This window comes from Lolium rigidum, chromosome 5, assembly GCF_022539505.1.
Source record: "Lolium rigidum isolate FL_2022 chromosome 5, APGP_CSIRO_Lrig_0.1, whole genome shotgun sequence".
In the NCBI taxonomy this organism is placed as follows: domain Eukaryota; kingdom Viridiplantae; phylum Streptophyta; class Magnoliopsida; order Poales; family Poaceae; genus Lolium; species Lolium rigidum.
Genome location: NC_061512.1, coordinates 89,718,712 through 89,738,909, shown reverse-complemented (window position 1 = coordinate 89,738,909; position 20,198 = coordinate 89,718,712). Strand labels below are relative to the sequence as shown.

Below are 20,198 nucleotides of genomic sequence, written 5' to 3'. Positions count from 1 at the left end.
CGCACCTCGCCGAGACGCTGCGCGCTTCCGCGGTTCCCCTATCCTGGTGTTCGCGCGGCCACCAAAACAGCCCAAAACGAACGACCCAACACGTTCATTTGGGTAGCCGCGTTGGAGATGCCCTAACGGAACATGCTGGTAGTACCATTTGTTAATGCAAAACAAAAAGAAGGGAGTACTTCAACTAGCGGTAAGCTGGTGTAAAGCGTGAGGTCCAGCTCCCCAGGACAGGGGAGGGGAGGCGCTTGGCAGGCACATACACATAGACGCGGTTCCGCCGATTCGGCCGGCCCCCTTTTTAAAGCAGCCGCACCGCACGCCACCCCGTCCGAGTCTTCCTCCTCTCTCCTTCCCCCTCCTCCTCCTCTCGGCCAGCCACCACCAGCGCGGGCGACACGGCCAAGAGCCCAAGACACCCACGCACGCAGCGACCCAAGCGAAGAAGCCAGAGCTAGGGTTTGCTCGATCCAAACCCCCCGTCCACCCCGAGGTGCGATCCTGCCGCCCGAGTTCATCCTGGTTACTGTTGGGGTAGGGTTACGCTTTCCGCGGCTCTGGAATTCCGGCACGGGGAATGCGGGATCTTGCGCCCGGCGTGGGTTCCGATTTAGGTTCCGAATGTTCCCCGGTTTCCTTGCCTCTTGTTGATCCGCCTGCCTTCTGCCTCCGATTTAGGTCCCTTATTTACTTCCGCCCAACACGGAGGAAACTTGTTTGCCCGTGAGCCCGACAAAATTGGTAGTATCCAAGGTTTGTCAATTAGTGAGCGCGCCCCAAGTGGGAGCCACAATTTTCTTACTACTCATGCTGTGATTTATCTCCGCTTTTCGTTCAAAATATCTTGTGTATCAGAGCCATTATTGTGTATCAGATACTACTGATTTCCCTAAATTATTATTGTGCAAGATACAGTAGCTCTAATAAGACGGTGATCTTTTAGTAAGTTTAACCACTATGATGATGATGATTCTTGCGTTAAGAGAGGAGATTTTGCTGATGATTCTGCCTCTTTCTGCTACAGGTTCTGCCTCTTTCTGCTACCAGATTCTGCCTCTTTCTGCTGCCTGTTTCTGCTACCAGATTCTGCCTGTTGACACCCATCAGCCCTGGCCAACTGGGATGGACCTGGTGGGATCGCTGCTGCTCAACATGGCTCGCTGGGTTGACCCGTCCGGGATCGAGTTCTTTGGCTGGCTCATTACCGCCGGCTCCGTCGGCCTCGCCGCGCTCATCTACGGCCTCCTCAGGCTGCAGAAGGAGGCCTCGCTCTACTGGCTCAAGGCGGCCGCCAGGGAGAAGGAGGCCGCGTCCAAGGCGCTGCGCTGCCCCTGCTCGACCCACACATGGAAGGAGGACTGCTTCCGCGGCGGCCAGCCTTCCACGTGCTGCGTCTGCCTCTCCTCGCTCGGCTCCGCTCAGGGCGCCGGCTCCAACGCTGATGTCGTTCACCGCTGCTCCGTGTGCGGGGTGGCCGCTCACTGCTACTGCTCGCGCGGCGCCGACAGGGATTGCAAGTGTGTCGCGCAGGCTGGCGCTTCCGCTCTGCTGCACCACTGGTCCGAGAGGTGGGTGGAGATGGACGATAACCCGCAGATATCCACCTTCTGTTACTACTGCGACGAGCCCTGTGGCGTGCCCTTCCTCGGCGTATCTCCTATATGGCGCTGTCTTTGGTGCCAGAGGCAGATCCATGTCGATTGTCATGCCAAGCTATTCAAGGAGACGGGGAACGCTTGCGATCTTGGCTTCCTCAGGAGGCTTATCGTACCACCTCTGTCGGTCAAGGAAGTTGGTCAAGCCCCACCGGCCATCACGGGAGTCTTCAACTCAATCAAACAAGGCCTTGTCACCTCCACGGTTAGGGGTCGGATTAGAAGGCCACGCAACAAGAAACGCATCAACAATCAGCCTGGTGCCAAGACAAATCCCGTTTCCACAGACACTTCAATCCTTGACACGGTTCTTGAAGGATTTGCTAGACTGCAGAACCTGAATGGAGGAAAGTATACGCTGCCAAACTCCAAGAAGCAAATGCATGGATCTGACATTCCTAATGGAGATGAAAAGAAGAAGTACGAGCTTGTAGATTTGCCCCAAGATTCAAGGCCACTGCTTGTTTTCATCAACGGCAAGAGTGGGGGCCGAAACGGGCCTTCTCTTAGGAGAAGACTCAACATGCTGCTCAATCCCATACAGGTAAATTGGCCTTGACCTTTCATTCGCAGCTTCAAATGAACTTGTTTGCAAGTTTTTCTAGCTTTTTATGCACTCACCTTTTGAAATACTCTAGTCAGCAGACCTTAATTAATTCTCTAGTTTTAGTATAGAGTCCAATTATCTTGAGTGATGTATTGAATCTATTACATTTAAGCATGATGTATTTTTCCTACCAAATAGGTACTGAAACCTGACAACCTCTCTTCTATTTATGTTAATCCATAGTTACAATTGTGACATAGTTGATACCCTAATCTTGATCTGACAGTTGAATTCTCATTTCAGATATTTGAGCTAAGTGCTTCTCAGGGACCTGAAGTTGGATTGCAAATGTTCCACAATGTAAAACACTTCAGAATTCTTGTTTGTGGTGGGGATGGAACTGTAGCATGGGTTCTTGATGCCATAGAAAAACAGAACTACGAATCTCCTCCCCCTGTTGCCATTCTTCCGTTAGGAACAGGAAATGACCTATCACGTGTTACACGCTGGGGTGGAGGTTTGTCTTCTGTTGAAGGACAAGGGGGCATATGTGCGCTTCTGAATGACGTTGATCACGCAGCCGTTACAGTGCTCGATCGCTGGAATGTAGCCATCAAAGAGAAGAACGGAGCCGAAGGTCAATGCACCAAGCAAGTAAAATTTATGACAAATTATCTAGGTATGCCATCCTTCAACTTCCACCATGTTAGTCAACAGTTGATGTATTACATATCCCTGTTCTGCCAGTAGTTGCTGAATTGATTTGTTTTCTATTGACTTGTAGGTATTGGATGCGATGCCAAGGTTGCATATGACTTCCACACTAGTAGGGAAGAGAAGCCAGATAAATTTAGCAGTCAGGTAGATACATTTCCTTCTGCAGTTTGCATCTGTATTACTCCATAATGCCCTCACCCCCGCCCACACATTTGGAACAGAGTTCTGTCATATTCCCACACGAGAGAAGCAGTTTGTTGTGAATTTCCTGAATCAATTCTCCATTTCAGACAAAACTCAACATTTGATCTGCTACCTTCTAGTCTTGTCCTTTATGCCAGGAAAAAAAATCTTAATGCAATTATTTTGTGCGGTGCAGTTTGTGAACAAACTGATATATGCTAGAGAAGGCGCTAAGGATATGATGGATAGGTCATGTTCTGATTTACCATGGCATGTTAGCCTTGAAGTTGATGGAAAGGATATTGAAATTCCCGAGGTAGCCTCCTTTATATCTTTCATGTTTCTCCACTATTTGATATATTTTTGGCGGATCTTCTTATGCCCTGTGCTTATCAGGATACAGAAGGTGTGATTGTTCTGAATATCGCTAGCTACATGGGTGGTGTTGATCTTTGGCAAAACGACAATGATCATGATGATGATTTCAGTTCACAATCAATGCATGACAAAATGCTTGAGGTGGTATGTATATCTGGGACATGGCATCTAGGCAAACTGCAGGTAAAGATAATCTGCATGCGGAACACATTATTAACTTATTCTGTCTTTTCATTTTCAGAGCAGTTCTTGTTATTGCTGCTTTATACTGCTATAAGACTTTCAATGATCTCAGGGTCAACTCACATATACAATTGTTTTCTGTGGTTCATAGGTAGGACTGTCAAGAGCACATCGGCTAGCCCAAGGGAAAGTTATAAGATTTCACCTGCACAGTTCATTCCCTGTTCAGGTTGATGGTGAACCATGGATCCAGCCACCTGGGTGCCTTGAGATATCGCATCGTGGACAGGTACTTTACCTTGTTATGTACTCTAGATATGCATGATAGAATTTACATATAATAACCATTTTTCACATGAAGTTTAATCTAATTGTGGTTTGTGAAATAATGCAAGCTTTGTTTGATATATGGATTTGTAGTAGTTCTGAGTTCAGTTAGTGTGTTTGACCTCCAGTTTTGCCATGGGTTCTTAAATCATCTTATGCCCGTTACTGAAATGTGTTAATAAAATAGAGTCACACAACTGACTGACCAACTTAATTTCTATTTTAGCAAACTGCATCTGTTATTCAGATAGACATTCATTATTAACTGCAAATCGGTGTGAAACCACTTAACTGATGTTTCCTTGCTGTCAAGCAGATGTTCATGTTGAGGAGGACATCTGAAGAGCCCACGGGGCATGCTGCGGCAATCATGAGTGATGTTCTCGTGAACGCAGAGTGCAATGGTGTCATTGACGCCGCTCAGAAGAGATTGCTCCTCCACGAGATAGCCCTCCGTTTGTCCTCCTGACACTCCCCTCCCCTCAGAAACCTAACACCATATGTTCTGTTGATACCAAACCTTTTTTGTGTTGAAAAGTCCCTTCGCACAGATGAGAAAGGCATACGGTAGATGTTGATGTATGAATAGAAGGTTTGCTGCGTTTATGGTCGATTGTACTCCAAAATTTGGATAGGTTGGTTGCTTCTTTGTTGGCTGGGCTCATCTAAGGTGTCAGTTGTAGTGACTATCAAGGTGAGAGAAGGATACCAGTCCTGGCAGAGAGTTTTGTAGAGCTTAGAGCAACTGTAATTGCACATAGGTCTCAGTGAGGCATTGGAACTGCAAATAGGGCTCTTGTAACTACAGAGTGTCAATGCCTTTTAGGAAAGGTATAGCTGTAACCTGTAAGTTTAATCGTGGTAACATGTCACAACTCACAAGCATTGTGGATTTTTGTACTCCGGATAGTGACTGAAATTTTGGGGTGTGGTGTTCAAGAAACTTATGTCCATAATCTTGCTGGTATTGTTCTTCCTGTATAGTCATGTCTGCAACTGCAATCCCTGTTCATGCTAAAAATTCCAGCTGAATTGTGCTGTCCTTTTCCAGACAAAACAACTATTGGAAATCATATACAGTAATATGTCGTGACGATGGCATGTCTGCCTCGGATGTGTTGGCGCGTAACGCCTGTGACGCGCAGCAATTCTGCCTCTCGGGCTGTTGGGGGCGTCGTGGACTTGTGGTGCTTGCAATGTCTCTGACCGATGAAAAATGCTTCAGCTTGACGTCCCAGCGAAGACACGGCATTTTTCTTTTTGAGATGGAAGGACCCTCATCTATATCTCTTATAAAGCAAAATTCCACTAAGGGTCATTTAAGTTGTCTATCTTAACATGCAAGCTATCACATCATTCATTCTATTAGCCATCTAATTGTCTATGTCATCTCCCACTAACATTCATTAATACTCTTCATGTAAGCTACATCATCTAATTTTCAAGCCATCCAATTATTCATATCATCCACTTTTAGCCGCCAATTACATAACCATTTCAAGTCAATTTTTTTAAGTTAGCCTTCTGACTATTTACGCCAGTTGAATCCTGCATGTTCCTACAAATAACATCATATTCCAATCAACTTATATTTTTTTTTTTACAAAATAGAGTTATCGGAGAAATTCCCGCTGCAACGCGCGGGGTATCCTTCAAGTTCTATTAATTAATAGGCTCAGCAAGATCGCTGGCCACCAGCACCAGCACCAGCACCAGCACCAGCACCGTAACATTGTTTGGCAGGTCATCCGTCCACAGACGGATCGGCGCCTCACTTCTAGCACCCAACGCAGCTTGTGCGTGTGCTACATTATTACAAACTATTGGACAGTAAACAAAGGAAACTGAAGAAAAGTTCAGATTAACAAAGGACTTGATACCTCTATAGATCACTCCCTCGGCCGCCAGATCGAAGCTTGTCGATTGGATAGCTCGAACGAGGTTGTAGGCATCACTTTCAACGATAATCTTCGTCATACCCCACGCCGCTGCCTGGTGTAGAGCTGCATCGCACGCCTGCGTCTCTGCGCTTGCTGCACTAGCCACACACTGCAACCTGCCAGCTCCTGCACCTCGAACTTCACCTTCGTGATCCCGTACGACGAATCCCCATCCTCCGGTTTTATCGGCCACAGAAAAGCTGCCATCAATATTTGTCTTTAAGTACTGTATGTCCTCTCCCGGGGCCCTCCAGCTCTCAATTCATCGAGGGGATTTATATGCCACCATCTTCCGACGGTATTGCAATGATTCAGATGTCCAGTATCTGACTTGTGTGACTATCTCATTTGCCCCCCCTTGCTTTCTCCTCTGTATTCACTTCATTTCTATGAGACCACCACTGCCACAGCAGACAACATACCATAATTTTCTGTTCCGTATCAAGTTTCATGATTGCTTCAATCATCTCTTACTATCGCTGCTATCTGTCTAATTTTTTCTTGTTTTCGAAACTGAACTTCTTTTTTTTTGTTGCGAAACATAGACGCAAACGCTCACAAATATGGACCTGCTATTTTTTTTCTTCTAAACAGAGCTGCTATTTGTCTAGTATATCGGCTCGAGTGCCCAATCAGTATCAATTGAATTACATACACTACAGACAACAATACATTAGTAGGTCGATGATCTCTGCGACCAGCAAACTGACAATAACTAAAGCAGTGCATCAGGAACCAACAAAATTGCTCGCAGCAGCTCACCACTGAATACCAACACGGACAAAATTACTTGCGAATGACATTACTTAGAGAAGTGAGTAATCCTTTTTTTATATGGAGTAATCCTTATTATCACGAATGAATAGTACGATCGCCACCTTAGGGGACCTCGCGTTACAAAGTATAAATTAACAAACAAATCATTGCACAGAATCATGGTCATTTCTCACCAAGACAGCTTCTACCTGTGCCCCGGTACAAGGCAGCCGCCTTGTGCCTGCGCGGCGAGAATGTCTCCCGTGGCATTGGCTCCATGACAGCGGTTCGCCATGCCTGCGCGTTGCCTCTCTCCCTGAGTGGTGCTGCCATGTTCATGGCTATGGGTGCAGCAGCACGGTCGCCTCCATGCTGCCACCTGGGGCCCAGCTGGGCCTGAGGAGTCATGAAGAGGTCCTGCCCGGCGAGCATGGCGATGTCGATGCGCGCCGAACCTGAGGAGACGGACCGGTAGTAGACCATGGCCTTCTTCTTCTTCTTGAGAACCTTCAGGACCAAGGGGATGAGGCCATCCATTCTGATGCAACAATTGCAAGCCCGAGAAGCGGTCGCTCTTCATAGGCACCCACAACAAGGTATGCCGTGCATGATGTATCAAAAGGTTTGACTTATGACCGGTCAAAGAATGTTCCTCAGAATTTTGGGTGTTCTCGCCGACAAAATTAGGTCAGCGATTGCTTTGTTACACATGATTTAATACTATCCAAATTCCTGCAAGTTTTCATATTACTGATAACACGCTATTATGTAATGGCAATCACAGCTCGCATACAGCCTATCGAACTAACGTAAACAACTGCAATTGCATGGAAAACTGTGTCAAACTGTTTATATGGTTGTATTATTTTCTATCAGTTACATTTCCTCTTTTTTCAACTAAAGATCTTGCATGTCCCCAACTCTGTACCAGGTCATATTCTCTTGGGGTGTCAATGTTTTTTCTCATGTGCCATACTGCCATGGTAGTGGCATAGAGGGAAGGTCGGACGGACTACTGATTGCTCAAGGTATTAGAAAATTTATAGAGAACGAGGTTTGTCAAATATCCTTACCTGTGATCCAGCTGCTCTTGAAAAAGAAATGCAAGCAGCATTTAATTATACTATTAGGGATAAGCAGCAACATTTGTCAAGTAAAAGGACAAAGAAAGGTTTAACGCATGTCAAGGCCAATCGGACTAATAGATTTCATAGCATCTTTGATTTCTTCAGGGATATCCGAGCAAATATATGCTCATATAGTTTCCCTATAGTCTTTTCATCTGTAATGTTGATTAATATGAACTTCTGAATAAATTAAGTTACAATCAGTCTGAACTTCATCATAAATAACATTGACAGTTGTCACTGGAATTCATGGTCCATTAATTAATAACTTACAATTCGAACCATTAATTGATTTTAGAATTTGAATTAGAACCCCGACACTTATTGTGGATCCGAGGGAGTACTAGATTTCACATCATCTTTGATTTCTTCAGGGTTATCTATGTTCATAGTCTTTTCTTCTCTAATGTTGATAAATATGAACTTCTGAAAAAATTAAGTTACAATCAGTCTGAATTCCATCATAACTGCAATTGTCACTGGATCATGGTTCATTTTTTTGCTGGTAAAATATGAACTTTATTAATCAGACAGGGTTACACAACGATCGAGCTCGAGCACCTGAAGAAGGTCATCAGGCTCGGAACTAAACCAAGTGTCAGAGCGGCGTTCCAGCCTAGCGGATTCGCTAGATGGTGGCTAACCCTAACCTGGCTACGTTCCACCTTTACAAAGGTACCAAACTCTGTTTAGAGAACACAAACGTTTTAAATCTGAAACTAAATGGTTCATTAACTCACAACTTACACTATGAACCATTTTTTTTAGGATTTAGTTGCCAGTTGCCACTTAAGAGCATCATTGTAACATAGCATGCTTGATTCTAGCCTAGAGATGGCTGATATAAGCATGGTCCACTCATAAACAAGTATCTGGTTTGTTCTTCTATGTTTCAATATGTACAGGCGAGCAGGGCTAGCATATTATTATCTGTAGCTTACATTAATAGATTCTTCTATGTACTAAACCGCGTCACTATGATTTCATAGAGTTCTAGATAATTGCTCAGTGGATCTGTGTGTTCTGTTTATGTGTCAAGTGAACAAATACTAGGTCACTTGGAACATCTAGCACATAACTACGGTAAACTCTTTGCACAATCGATTGGAAGCGAAACGAAACGCAAATGCCCCCATTCATACATTTCAGTGCTACAGGTAGGCTAGCCTCCAAGCAGACCCAGCAACAACACAATATATCGGGAGAAATTTGCCTAGTCCTTTCAAGCCACATCAAGAAACCTCCATCAGGTCAAAATGATTATATGACCAGGTTTATCTCCTTTAAACATATCGCTGCAGCAGCGACAATAGTAACATACACAATGCGCAATTATATGAATCTTCACCAAATTTACGAACTCTTGGCCACGAAGGTTAGGTAGTACCAAGCTGCAATGGCCAGGCCAAGCATAAATAAAGGGAGCACGAAGTCCAGAAATATGTTTGGAGCAGGAGAGCCTTTATTCCTTTGCGTTGTTCTCGAATTTGGCGGCTCATCACTGCCACCTACTGTCGTATGCTCAGATGCTTTGGGAGGCATATAGCCCTCAATGCTTCCAATCAGGTAACTGCTCATCATGCTGATGGCTGATGTACTGTGGCCGACATCTTCAAATGCCTCTGTGGCGTCCCAAGAGGCTTCAAGAATTGATCAAAGACAGAAGAAATACAGTTTAGCAACTCATCAGTAACTTTTGGTATGTCCATTTTCAGTTGGATCGCATTGAAAGCTATGTTGGAAGTGTAAATATTACTGTGTTTGTCCATTAGTTATTTTTTTTATAACACGTGCAGTTGAAAGGCGATAAGTTGTCATGGAATCAGTGTGGCGATTACAAGAATAAAATGTTAGTGTGACCAATGAGGCTTGAAAATTTAGCGGAATACATTATTTGCCACAAGAAAACAAAATGTGCTAACTTCCATAAGTTGGTCTCCCTATATTTCCAAATATCGTGGTTCGAATTTCCAACTACTGAAGTGAACCAATATTGGTTCCTAAGAAAAACATCAGTAATATGAAAATGGTGGGGCGATGAATATTCTGCAACAGAACGAGAACAAAAGTATAGCCCATTCTATCGCTGACAGAAAATAAAGTTTCCGTCTATTCTGTTAAAAAAAGATTTTGCGCCTGTATTTCAGTTGTCAAAAACCTTAGTCAGGAAATAGAGTCCTTGTAATAAGAACCTAGGATCTAGGTGACTCGGTTTTTATTTTCCTGCATTTTATTTCCTCTAACAGACTTCTACCGTGATTTTGTTAATGAAATCGGGGAACACTCCCTTTCTTCAATAGAAAAGTAATATTTAACGCAACATGAGTGTGCTAAGTATTTTTAGATCAAAGTGATAGGTGTAATAACACAATGCATAAGTGGTCACTTTTAGTGCATCGTTGCATCTCCAACCTTCCTAAATGATATTATTTAAAAAAACTTTCCTAAATGATGTGTTTCCAAAAAGATAATCCACTCAAAATCAGTCAATGGATATTTATCTTGCAGATAAATTCATTTCATGTGGCACGGTTGCTCTAGAGAAAACAGCTACATCATGATTCAGATGCAGCAACTCAGCATTGTGCTATTACTACTAATACTAAGTTTTATTTCTAAAAATATTGCATGGAGCTATTGCTAAATGTTTCAAGTGATTAGAAATGAAGAAGAAGTTGCAATAGTAGTGTAGTGTAGTGTCAATAGATTGCAGGAGGCAACATTAAGAGTTAAAATCCAGAATTCAAACAGAAGAAGCAGATAATGGATTTTTTTAGATCAGCATTGAATGAATGGATACTATACCGGATACATGGAGCAGCACGTCCTCTCCACCGGGGTGGTCCTCCAAGAACTTGGTCACATCGTACACCTGAAAAGCAACGAAATCAAAGGAAAAAAAAGAGAGAGAGGATCAGACCAATAAGCAAATGAAGAAACCAAACCAGATCTCCTGAAGCTAAAACAGGAGAACAAAAATTTCCGCCCTGTCTCTGAGACCCTGACGAACCTTTCCGTGGATGACGACCCAGCAGTCCTTCCTGGATGTGTGGAGCGAGACATCTGACGGAGAGAAGAGCTGCTTCGTCTCGGTCTCCTCCGCCATGGATAAACCGCGGTCTCTTCAACCACCGTTCCGGCTGGGGGGTAGAGTGGTGAGGGATAACAGTTGGAAGAAGACGACGCTGGACTGAGATAGAAGGAGGAATTCTTGGAGGGAGCAGAGCACAGCTGAGCTGAGCACACCAAGAGAGCTTGCAGCTCGTTTTGGTCCGTGGTTGGTCGTTAGTTGGTGGCTGCTCGTTGACGACGAGTCCGGACCTCACGTCACGTTGTGAGATGGGCCGCTTCTCGAGTCTGGGCTTGGGACTGTGATTCAGATAACGCCCAACTTTCTTGGCTATATGAGCCCTGAGCCTGTTCCGTGAGCGCGGTTTCTCTCACAAGTCATCTGCATTTCACTCTGTCTAAAAAAATCAGCATTTCACCCAGAGATTTTCCGCGCCTCCCGCAGCTCCATGTGCCAACGGGGACACTAACCGCTGGGTATTGTTCAACCATAACCATCCCCATGTTATAAAAATTTCCCCATCCCCATCCCCATTAATTATTCCGGGGATAACATTTATACCATCCCCATCACCATCGGGTTAACGGATAACCAGCGGTTACCCATCCCCAACATCTTCAGATAATAGAAAAATTTAACAACATTTCTCTAGTACCTTAGCTATATAAGTTGACAGCAAATCAATATATGTTCACAGTTCACATAACAGCAACAAAACAGATTCATGTGATCAGGTCCAAGTTCAAGTGATCATATCCAACGTCAACACACAAATGGTAGCACTTTGTCGAGCACACAAATGGTAGCACTTTAAGATAAGCCATTACATCACACATGTGCACAGTTTCCAAATGCTCACACGCCATAACAAAAAAAAATCGGACAAACATAACATGAAGAAATTTGTTGTCTTCAAAACTCCAAGCTTCATCACTGCTGACTTGAAGAAGCATTGAAGTGCAGGCTGCGACTCATAACCAGCATCGAAATGTCATGCTCCAACATTACAGCTTCAGGCCCTGCATAAAGTTAAAGATCAGACCGAAAGCTTTTTGTATGCTAGAGAACCAGAGATTCGAGATAAATAATAACCTCTAGCCCTTCCTCAATGTCTTCAAGAACACTCCAGAAGCTAGCTTCTTGCCCATTGTCATCATCTACAAGCAAAAACAATTACAACAATTTAGACATGAAAGATAACAAGGAATATAATTTGAGTTATAATGTTCTATGCATGTACCTTTGTATCTATTTCTAATCCAGTCCTGCGAACACATAAGAGCTTCCAACAAATCAGAGGTAAGTCGGCTGCGATGTTCACTCAGTACTCTACCACTTGTAGAGAATGCTGATTCCGAAGCAACCGTGCTGATTGGAATGGCATAGATATCCCTTGCAATCAATCTCAGAGTTGGGTACCTTGTTCCAAGCAACCTTCCACCGAGTTTAGGACATTGAAGTTTTTTGTATCTAGTGAAACATAATCGTCCTCCAAATACTTATCCAACTCAGAGAAGAACCTTCTTGTTGCTGGCCTTCTTTTTGCCACACGTGCACTAAACATTGACATAAGTTCTGCTGGTACTTCTTCCACAGATTTTGAGGTTTCTGGAGTATCTTCATCAACATGGTATTCTTCTAGCAACTTGGTTAATAGATCGATGACTTCTCTAACATACATCTCACTCTCATCCTTGGAAACACCATGAAGCATTGCAAAGCAAGTGTTTAACATGTCATGCTTGTATGTAGGATCTAGAAGAGTAGAAATTCCCATCAGACCTTGTATGTCTGTCCAGTACTTGTCAAATTTTAGAGTCATTGCTTCTGTCATGTTCCTTATGATTTCATTGCTAGAATTGGACCACTTTCTCAGGTTTGCTTTGATTTCACATATTTGAGGGAAGTAAATGTTGGCAGTAACATAATTTGTTCCGGAAAAGAGCTCAGTAATCTTGAAGAACAACCTCAACCTCTCTACCACATCAATTGCAAACTCCCACTCAATATCAGTAGGAAGACAATCTGCTTATCCACCTTCTTAGCACGCTCAAAGATAGCTTTGTAAGGACAAGCAATACTAAGCATTGTAAAGATAGAGTTCCATCTAGTTTTACAATCAAGTTGTAGTTTTTTTTGGCATAGGGACTTTAAGAAACTTAGCAATCTCCTCAAATTTTTCAGCTCTCTTTGGGGTGGCAGTCCAGTATGCAGCACTCTCGCGTATATTTTCTATGGCAGTCTTCATGACATCTAATCCTCAATTTTTTTTTTTTTTGCTTTTGCTCCTCCCCCAACTCTTTCTGTACATCTTGTACAGGTTGTAACTTTGTAACTTTGTTTTTTTATACCTTTAATAATAAAAATTGCAGTGGGGTTTTACCCTACTGTTTTACCCTCAAAAAAAAAAAATCCATCCTTAACTATCAAGTTGAGTATATGTGCACAACAACGCATGTGAAGCAATGTATCTTGCAGCATTAGCTTATCTGCCCCCAGCTTCTTCACCAACAGTTCAACAGCCTTGTCATTAGATGTGCAGTTATCAACTGTGACAGTAGAAAGCTTCTCATCCAGGTTCCATTCAACCAAAGCCTCGGCTAGTTCCTCAGCTATAACTTCTGCAGTATGTGGTGCTAGTACATAAATGAACCTACAAACAATATAAAACGGCAAGTCATATATAGCAGCAACTCTATGTACCAAAAGAGCAAGCATTAGTCGCAAAACAAAGAAGCATATCTGATTCAAAAGAGCTCTATGTTCCATAAACAGCAACAATTCTTCACAAAATAGCATGAATATATCATATAATAAAAGGCAGCAACTCTATGTACCAAAAGAGCAAGCATTAGTCGCAAAACAACAAGCATATCTGATTCAAAAGAGCTCTATGTTCCATAAACAGCAACAATTCTTCACAAAACAGCAAGAATATGTCATATAATGAATGGCAGCAACTCTATGTACCAAAAGAGCAAGCATTAGTCCAAAAACAGCAAGCATATATAATTTAAAAGAGCTCTATGTTCCATAAACAACAATAATTCTTCACAAAACAGCAAGAATATGTCATATAATGAATGGCAGCTCTATGTACCTCATCACATCGCTTCTTAGCTTCCAGCTATCATCAATAAAATGAGCTGTTATCACCATATAACCCTTCTTTTGGTTGTCCGAAGTCCACATATCAGTGGTGATGGCCACTCTTGAATTGCAGGAACTCATGTATTTTATAGCCTTTTTTGATTCTTCTTTGTAAAATTTGATGATAACACTCCTGTCAAACAACATTACATAATCAGATGTTGCAAGCTATCTAACATAATCTGATATTGCAAGCTATCTAACATGAATGAAGATACATAAAGATACCTAATAGTATTCCTATGCACGAGCTTGAATTTAGGCCGCAGTGCATTAACAAATCTTCGGAATCCAGCATGGTCAACAATACACAGTGGATACTCATGCAGAATTATCATGGCAACAAGCGCTCTCCTAGCAAATTCTTGATCAAATATGTAATTCTCCAATGAAGCATTGCATCCATCCTTAGCAGCAAACCTCAAGGAAGATTGAGCCATCATTTTTTCCATTCATCAAAGCCTTGCTATATGGGCATATGTATCATTATGGGCTAACAGATGTGATGTCCCATTCCTCGTTTCTCCTCCAAGAAGCTTACCACATCTAAGACACTTTGCTTTGATTTGACCATCAACTAATTTAACACGCTTGTAGGAAAGCAAAGCCTTTGAAGTCAGCTTCCTCTTTGACCGAAGGTTTCAATTTCCTCTTTCTCAATGTTTAGAATTATTGGCGAACCAACCACCTGTGAAGATGATCCAGCCGGGCTGCTGCTCCCAGCCCGAGGACTAGAAGTCATCTCCCTATGCAACAAAACCAAGAACAATGAACACATGTCATAAACAACAGTATTATATCACTAAGAACATCTCTATGCAGCATAAACAACAATCTTATACCATATGCAGCATATATTTACAAAGAAAAACATGCAAGCTTATGTTAATAATAAAATCACTTTCTATCAAAATTATACACAAACAGGGATAACATCAAACATATGTCAATAAGAAAATCACTTTCCATCAAAATTATAAGCAACCAGGGGTAAATAGCAAGCTTATGTCAACAATAAAACCACTTTCTATCAAAATTATACACAACCAAGGGTAAACAGCAAGCATATGTCAATAAGAAAATCACTTTCTAATTATAGACATGAAATAAATATCCTAAACAGCAAGCATATCTGCATATGTCATCTCCAAATCATATCAATATAAACATCACCTTCTATCAAATTTACACATATAAACAACACCTCCAATTTGCTATAGACACTACTAGGAAAAGGCCTAGCCGTAAGGTTGACTTCAGTGGCGCACCATGACGGCCGTGCGCCACTACTACTTAGCAGTGGCGCACCACAAAACGGTGGGCCACTGTTACAAAAGTAGTAGTGGCGCACCTTGATTCTGGTGCGCCATAAGTAAGTGGTGACAGGAGGCCAGATCCTCCCACAACCTAGTAGTGGCGCACGTCTCCGGGGTGCGCCACTGCTACATTCCTTACCTATGGCGCACGTTGCGCAGGTGCGCCACCGCTAGGAGGTGTCCAGAGACCGTTTAGAGATGATAGGCTTACCAATGGCGCACCGTCGTGGTGCGCCACTGCTACATAGGTTACCTATGGCGCATGTCATTAGGTGCGCCACTGCTAGGGGGTGGCCAGAGCCCCTTTTTAGAGATGAGAGGCGTGGCAGTGGCGCACCACTTAGTAGTGCGCCATTGCTATGTCTTAGCTTAATAGGTAAGTAATGGTGAAGCTTTCTTAGCTTAATACCCTACTCAATCTCAACTTTTTACATCATCCAACACTCTAGGTCTCGCCGTATCGGTAACTTTGTTGGTTTTATGCTTTGTGTGTGACCGGTTCCGATCGTCTTGCACACACACGTATGTGCGCATGCGCGAAAAGCGTCTCGATCACGTGCATGTGTGTTGTATGCGAAGCCTCCACATGTGTTGTATATGCAAAGCCTCCGATCCACACATGTGTTGCATGTGTTTGTTTGCAGGGATTTGAAATGCAAAGGTCACCGCGAAATATGAGCCATGGGTACTAGCTTCCCAAGTGGACCAATGCTTCTTCATTACCGACCCGCAAAAGCCCAGCCGTGTTGTCGTGAGGAGAGGCAAAAGGAGCATCGTCGGAATGGATGGAGCCGCCAACGAGCTAGACTTTGACCAAGTACGGCGATCCGAAGATGGAAGATGACGACGACGATGATGAAGAACCATACACAACAAGAAGAAGCAGGACCACCCTACCTAAAGGCCGTCCATTCAAGAGAAGAAGTCTAGGAGTTCCGGGGCTAAATTATTCAACCGCGAGAAAGAAGGGCAAGAAGATTGTGAAAAGATAATTATGTATCATTTTCTTGTATGAATAATGGATGTCATATTGTTAATCTTCACATTGTACCGATCAAAATAGACATATAATTTATATTTTTGGATATTTTCTAGATTCTATAGTATTTTAAATATTCTACATAATTATAATTATTTATGCCTTTTATTTTGGTGTATTATGCTATTTTGGATGTTTATTATAGTGTTAAATCAATTTAAAAAGAAAAGGAAAAAAATGGGGCCGCTAGTGGTTCGAACTCGGCCGGCAGGGGTTTGGCACAAACCAACCAGGGACGAGCCGATGCGGTACTAAGCGGGATATGTCAATCCCCACCGCGTTATTGTTTTGACCCAGACATAAAGATGCAGTGGCGCACCCCTAGAGGTGCGCCATTGCTAAGCCTCATAGTGGCGCACCCCGAGAGGTGCGCTATTGCTAAGGCGTCAGGGGACTTAGAAATTTCCCCTTCTTCGTCCCCCGTCCCGACCAGATCCCACCCGACCGCCCTCCCCTTCTTCCTCCGAGCCGCCGCCGTCCCTCGATCCGCCACCCCTCCCCTTCTTCCTCTCCGCCGGCGACGCCCTGCGCCCATTCACCACCGCGCCCTCCCACCTTCTCCCCGGATCTCCGAAGCCACCCTGCTCGCCCTCCATTCCCCACCGTGGCCGGATCGAGATTTCCCCACCTCGCTCGCCGTACTCGCCGCAACACGTCGTGGAGCACCGGCAAGAGAAGCGCGCCTTCGACCGCTGACGCCGCCACGCCTTCGACCGCTGACGCCGCCGCAGAGGACCGCTGACGCCTTCGACCGCTGACGCCACCGCGCATCCTTCCCGTGTAGCCGCCGTGCTCCTCCCCTCCTTCTCCTCTGCTAGGTTAGTTGCTACTTCGCTCGGTGCTCCCCTCGAGCCGCCGCTACTCCTCGCTGCTCGGTGCTTCCCTCGAGAAGCAATTATGTGTGTTAATTATCTGCTATCTTGTTCATGTGCCGGTGGAGAAGCAAGTGTTGATTCACCTAAGTGTTGATGGAGTAGTACATCAGCCACAAGCTTTTAATTCATCATGATTTGTTTAGTTGATCATGTCCCGACGCAATGTGCTTATATTTTGTTTGGGTTAGTGTTGTTTTCTTGATTTAACATGTTTAAATAGCTGATTCACCTAAGTGTTTGTATCTCGTTGTGTCATTGGACATCCTATGGATATACGCATAAACAGTAGAAAAATAGCTCGAGAGCAACATGCCAAGTTTAACTCTGTAGGATAGTTCTTATCTTGTCCCTCTCCTCATTTTGTTGACACGGCGACCCGGTCAGAAAACAATCAAAGCAGCATAGGCATAGCTATATTTAGCTTATTTATCAACATCTACTAAAATTTTAGACTAGATAGATTAATTGTAATCCTACTTATTTGATTTATGTGACACTAGATAGCTTAATTGTCTTCCTACTTATGTGATTTATGTCACTCGCATGTGTTCTTGCTCTGAATTTGGAAAGCTGCACACTGTTAGGCAGCTTGTATCTGATAGGGCACGTAAAGTTTGGCAACAATCCAAATCAGAAAATACACAATCTTGTTTCTAAAGTCTATTGAGTTTCTATGGTGTGCTTCATTTGAATCCATTAAAAATGCAACGTATTATGTTCTAACTTTGGATTATCACCCGCCTCACGGTCTCTCCCCCAAGCAGATCCTCTCAAGCTCGCCGCGGAGCAGGAGCAGCAAGTCGGCGACCTTCTTCGAGTTGTAGCACGTCGCGCACGTCCGCGGAGCAGGAGCAGGAGCAGCACGGTCTCTCCCCTCTTCGACGCCACCTCCCCGCCAGCGGTCGCCTCCCCCTCGATTCACCTCCCCAACCTACTCGCTCGGGGTGAGCTCCCTATGCTCCTCCTCCTCCCTATGCTTGCCGCATGATGATTCCGTAGAAATGCTAGTAATTTGCTTCATGATGATGCCGTAGAAATGTGTGTATCGTGTTTACTCCTACGTATGTCTATGCAAATTTAAGATGATGTCTGTAGAAATTGGCTGCTCTAGTAGATATCTAGTGTTGTGTCCGTATGAGCATCAGCACTCCTACCGCTGTTAAGCTAGTATGTAGAGAGTCGTAGAGCGAGCTAGGTTGCTTGGTTGCCGCTCGCCGCTATAGGTTGCTTGCTTGCTGCCGCCGCTGCTTGCTAGGGTTGTAAAATTGGGTATTTTTTGCTTGCCGCTGCTGCTAGGTTGTTAGCTTGCTTGCTGCTCGCCGCTAGGCTGTTAGGTTGCTATTAGTTGCTAGGTTGATTGGTGCCGCTGCTAGGTTGATTGGTGCTGCTGCTAGGCTGTTAGGTTGTTGTTAGTTGCTAGGTTTTACAGATGATGCTTCGTAGGTAAGTGGCGGACCGAGTGGGTTGTTGCTTAGCGTCGCTCGTCGCTACGTTAGATGTTGCTTAGGTGTTGACGCGTGCTAGCTTGGTCGCATAGCGGTACCGCTAGCTTGCCGTTCGCTAGGCGCAGCTTGGTAGCGTGAGCCATCGCTAGCTTGCCGCTAGCTACCGCTAGCTTGTCTCGCTGCGGCAGCCAGCTTGCTGCGCTACTAGGTGCCGTTGGATGGTGGCTACCGCGGCGCCAACCGGTCGATGTGCTGCTATGGTGCTCAATTAGTGTACATGCTGCTATGGTGCTCGCTCGGATATTACGCCGCCCGGCACCGCGCCATCAAGCGGCCACTCCATCGCTTGCACGCCCGTCGCCGGCGGTGCCTCGACCTTAGCCGAGCCGGACGCCATCACGGTAACCAACCCTCGGCCAATGACTTCCATATCCCATCCTTTGACTAGCTAGCCATCCCTAACGCCCTACATGTTTTCCGCAGAGCTCCGCCGTCGACGTCCCATGCACTCTCCTCGCACTTTGTGAACGGCGAGTTGATCGATGTTGCCAAGGCCAAAATCGTTCAACCGAGCAACCGCCGCTACACGGTAGACCCATGCAACCCGACGTGTATAGGATTCAACCGATTCGGGTGCTTAGCGGCTACGACGACGTGGTACCTCCCTTTCAACCCGATGGTGCCGACGAAGATGATCAGGTCCTTGCCCTCCACCAATGCTTCAATTGGTCCATGGTTTGGCCAAAGAGCCGGATTCGTTTGGGGGCGAGCGACACCACCCCACGGACAAGCACCCCAAGCCATGCCGGCGCCAAGCCATGGCAAGACCACCCCAACGGTGCCGCCATCGGCTGATGTGGACATGCAGATGGCACATGATCCGAACGACGGTCCGGACGAGGACAAGTACGTTCGCCAACCTGGACCGCAACTTCGATTTTGGGGTGATGGACTACGATCTCAGTAGCCAACCCTCTCAAGCTGCCGCCGAGGGGAAAACCTTTTGCAACAAGCGGCGCCTATTCTCGTTCTCGGGAGACGCCTCCAGCCTGCCGACTTCACCGAGACTCAGCCGATAGCCGAGGTGAGAAGTGTTATCAGTCCTAACACACCGAAGAAGGCTTGCGAAGAGGAGAATGCAGTCCCGCAAGAAATGAAGCCGAAGGGACGGAAAAGAAAGAAGAAGGATGACAAGTCCGCCAGCCCGACCGGCACCTATCCGTGCTCGTGGACGGGCCACCAGTGCCCAAGAATATCGAGGCGAGGGTGCATGTGTCGGGTGAGCGGATGCTAATTCAAAGATTGTACGATGCTGCACCCGGTCCTATGCGATCTCTCGGTTGACGGTATTCAGTTTATGGAGGAGCGGCGTCTCGGGGAGAAAGATAATGGATACCCGAAGTGTATATTGCCAAGGTGCCCTCGGGCCATGGCTTTGTCGATAGTGGCTTCGCGGAGAAGATCTTCCCTGCGGTATGATGACATCTTTGCCA

General features: G+C 44.9%; 2 protein-coding genes across 5 annotated transcripts; one reads left to right on the top strand and one right to left on the bottom strand.

The window, feature by feature from the left end:
- Positions 1-327: 327 nt before the first annotated feature.
- LOC124652134 (diacylglycerol kinase 2-like) lies at positions 328-4,930 on the top strand. Of its 4 annotated transcripts, none has more exons than XM_047191157.1 (8): positions 328-490; positions 1,022-2,196; positions 2,503-2,878; positions 2,984-3,060; positions 3,296-3,415; positions 3,496-3,660; positions 3,812-3,949; positions 4,304-4,930. In XM_047191157.1, exons 2-8 carry the CDS (start codon positions 1,120-1,122, stop codon positions 4,454-4,456), a joined length of 2,106 nt encoding a protein of 701 aa, XP_047047113.1. In that variant the 5' UTR covers positions 328-490; positions 1,022-1,119; the 3' UTR covers positions 4,457-4,930. The 4 variants fall into 4 exon arrangements, with proteins under 4 accessions (XP_047047113.1, XP_047047112.1, XP_047047115.1 ...); XM_047191159.1 differs by lacking the exon at positions 328-490 and adding an exon at positions 509-750; XM_047191158.1 differs by lacking the exon at positions 328-490 and adding an exon at positions 509-939.
- Positions 4,931-9,006: 4,076 nt separating this feature from the next.
- LOC124655005 (cytochrome b5-like) lies at positions 9,007-11,115 on the bottom strand. Its single transcript, XM_047193975.1, has 3 exons — positions 10,821-11,115; positions 10,616-10,682; positions 9,007-9,450 (listed from the first exon to the last, which is right to left on the bottom strand). Exons 1-3 carry the CDS (start codon positions 10,914-10,916, stop codon positions 9,164-9,166), a joined length of 450 nt encoding a protein of 149 aa, XP_047049931.1. The 5' UTR covers positions 10,917-11,115; the 3' UTR covers positions 9,007-9,163.
- Between the last annotated feature and the right edge of the window lie 9,083 nt (positions 11,116-20,198).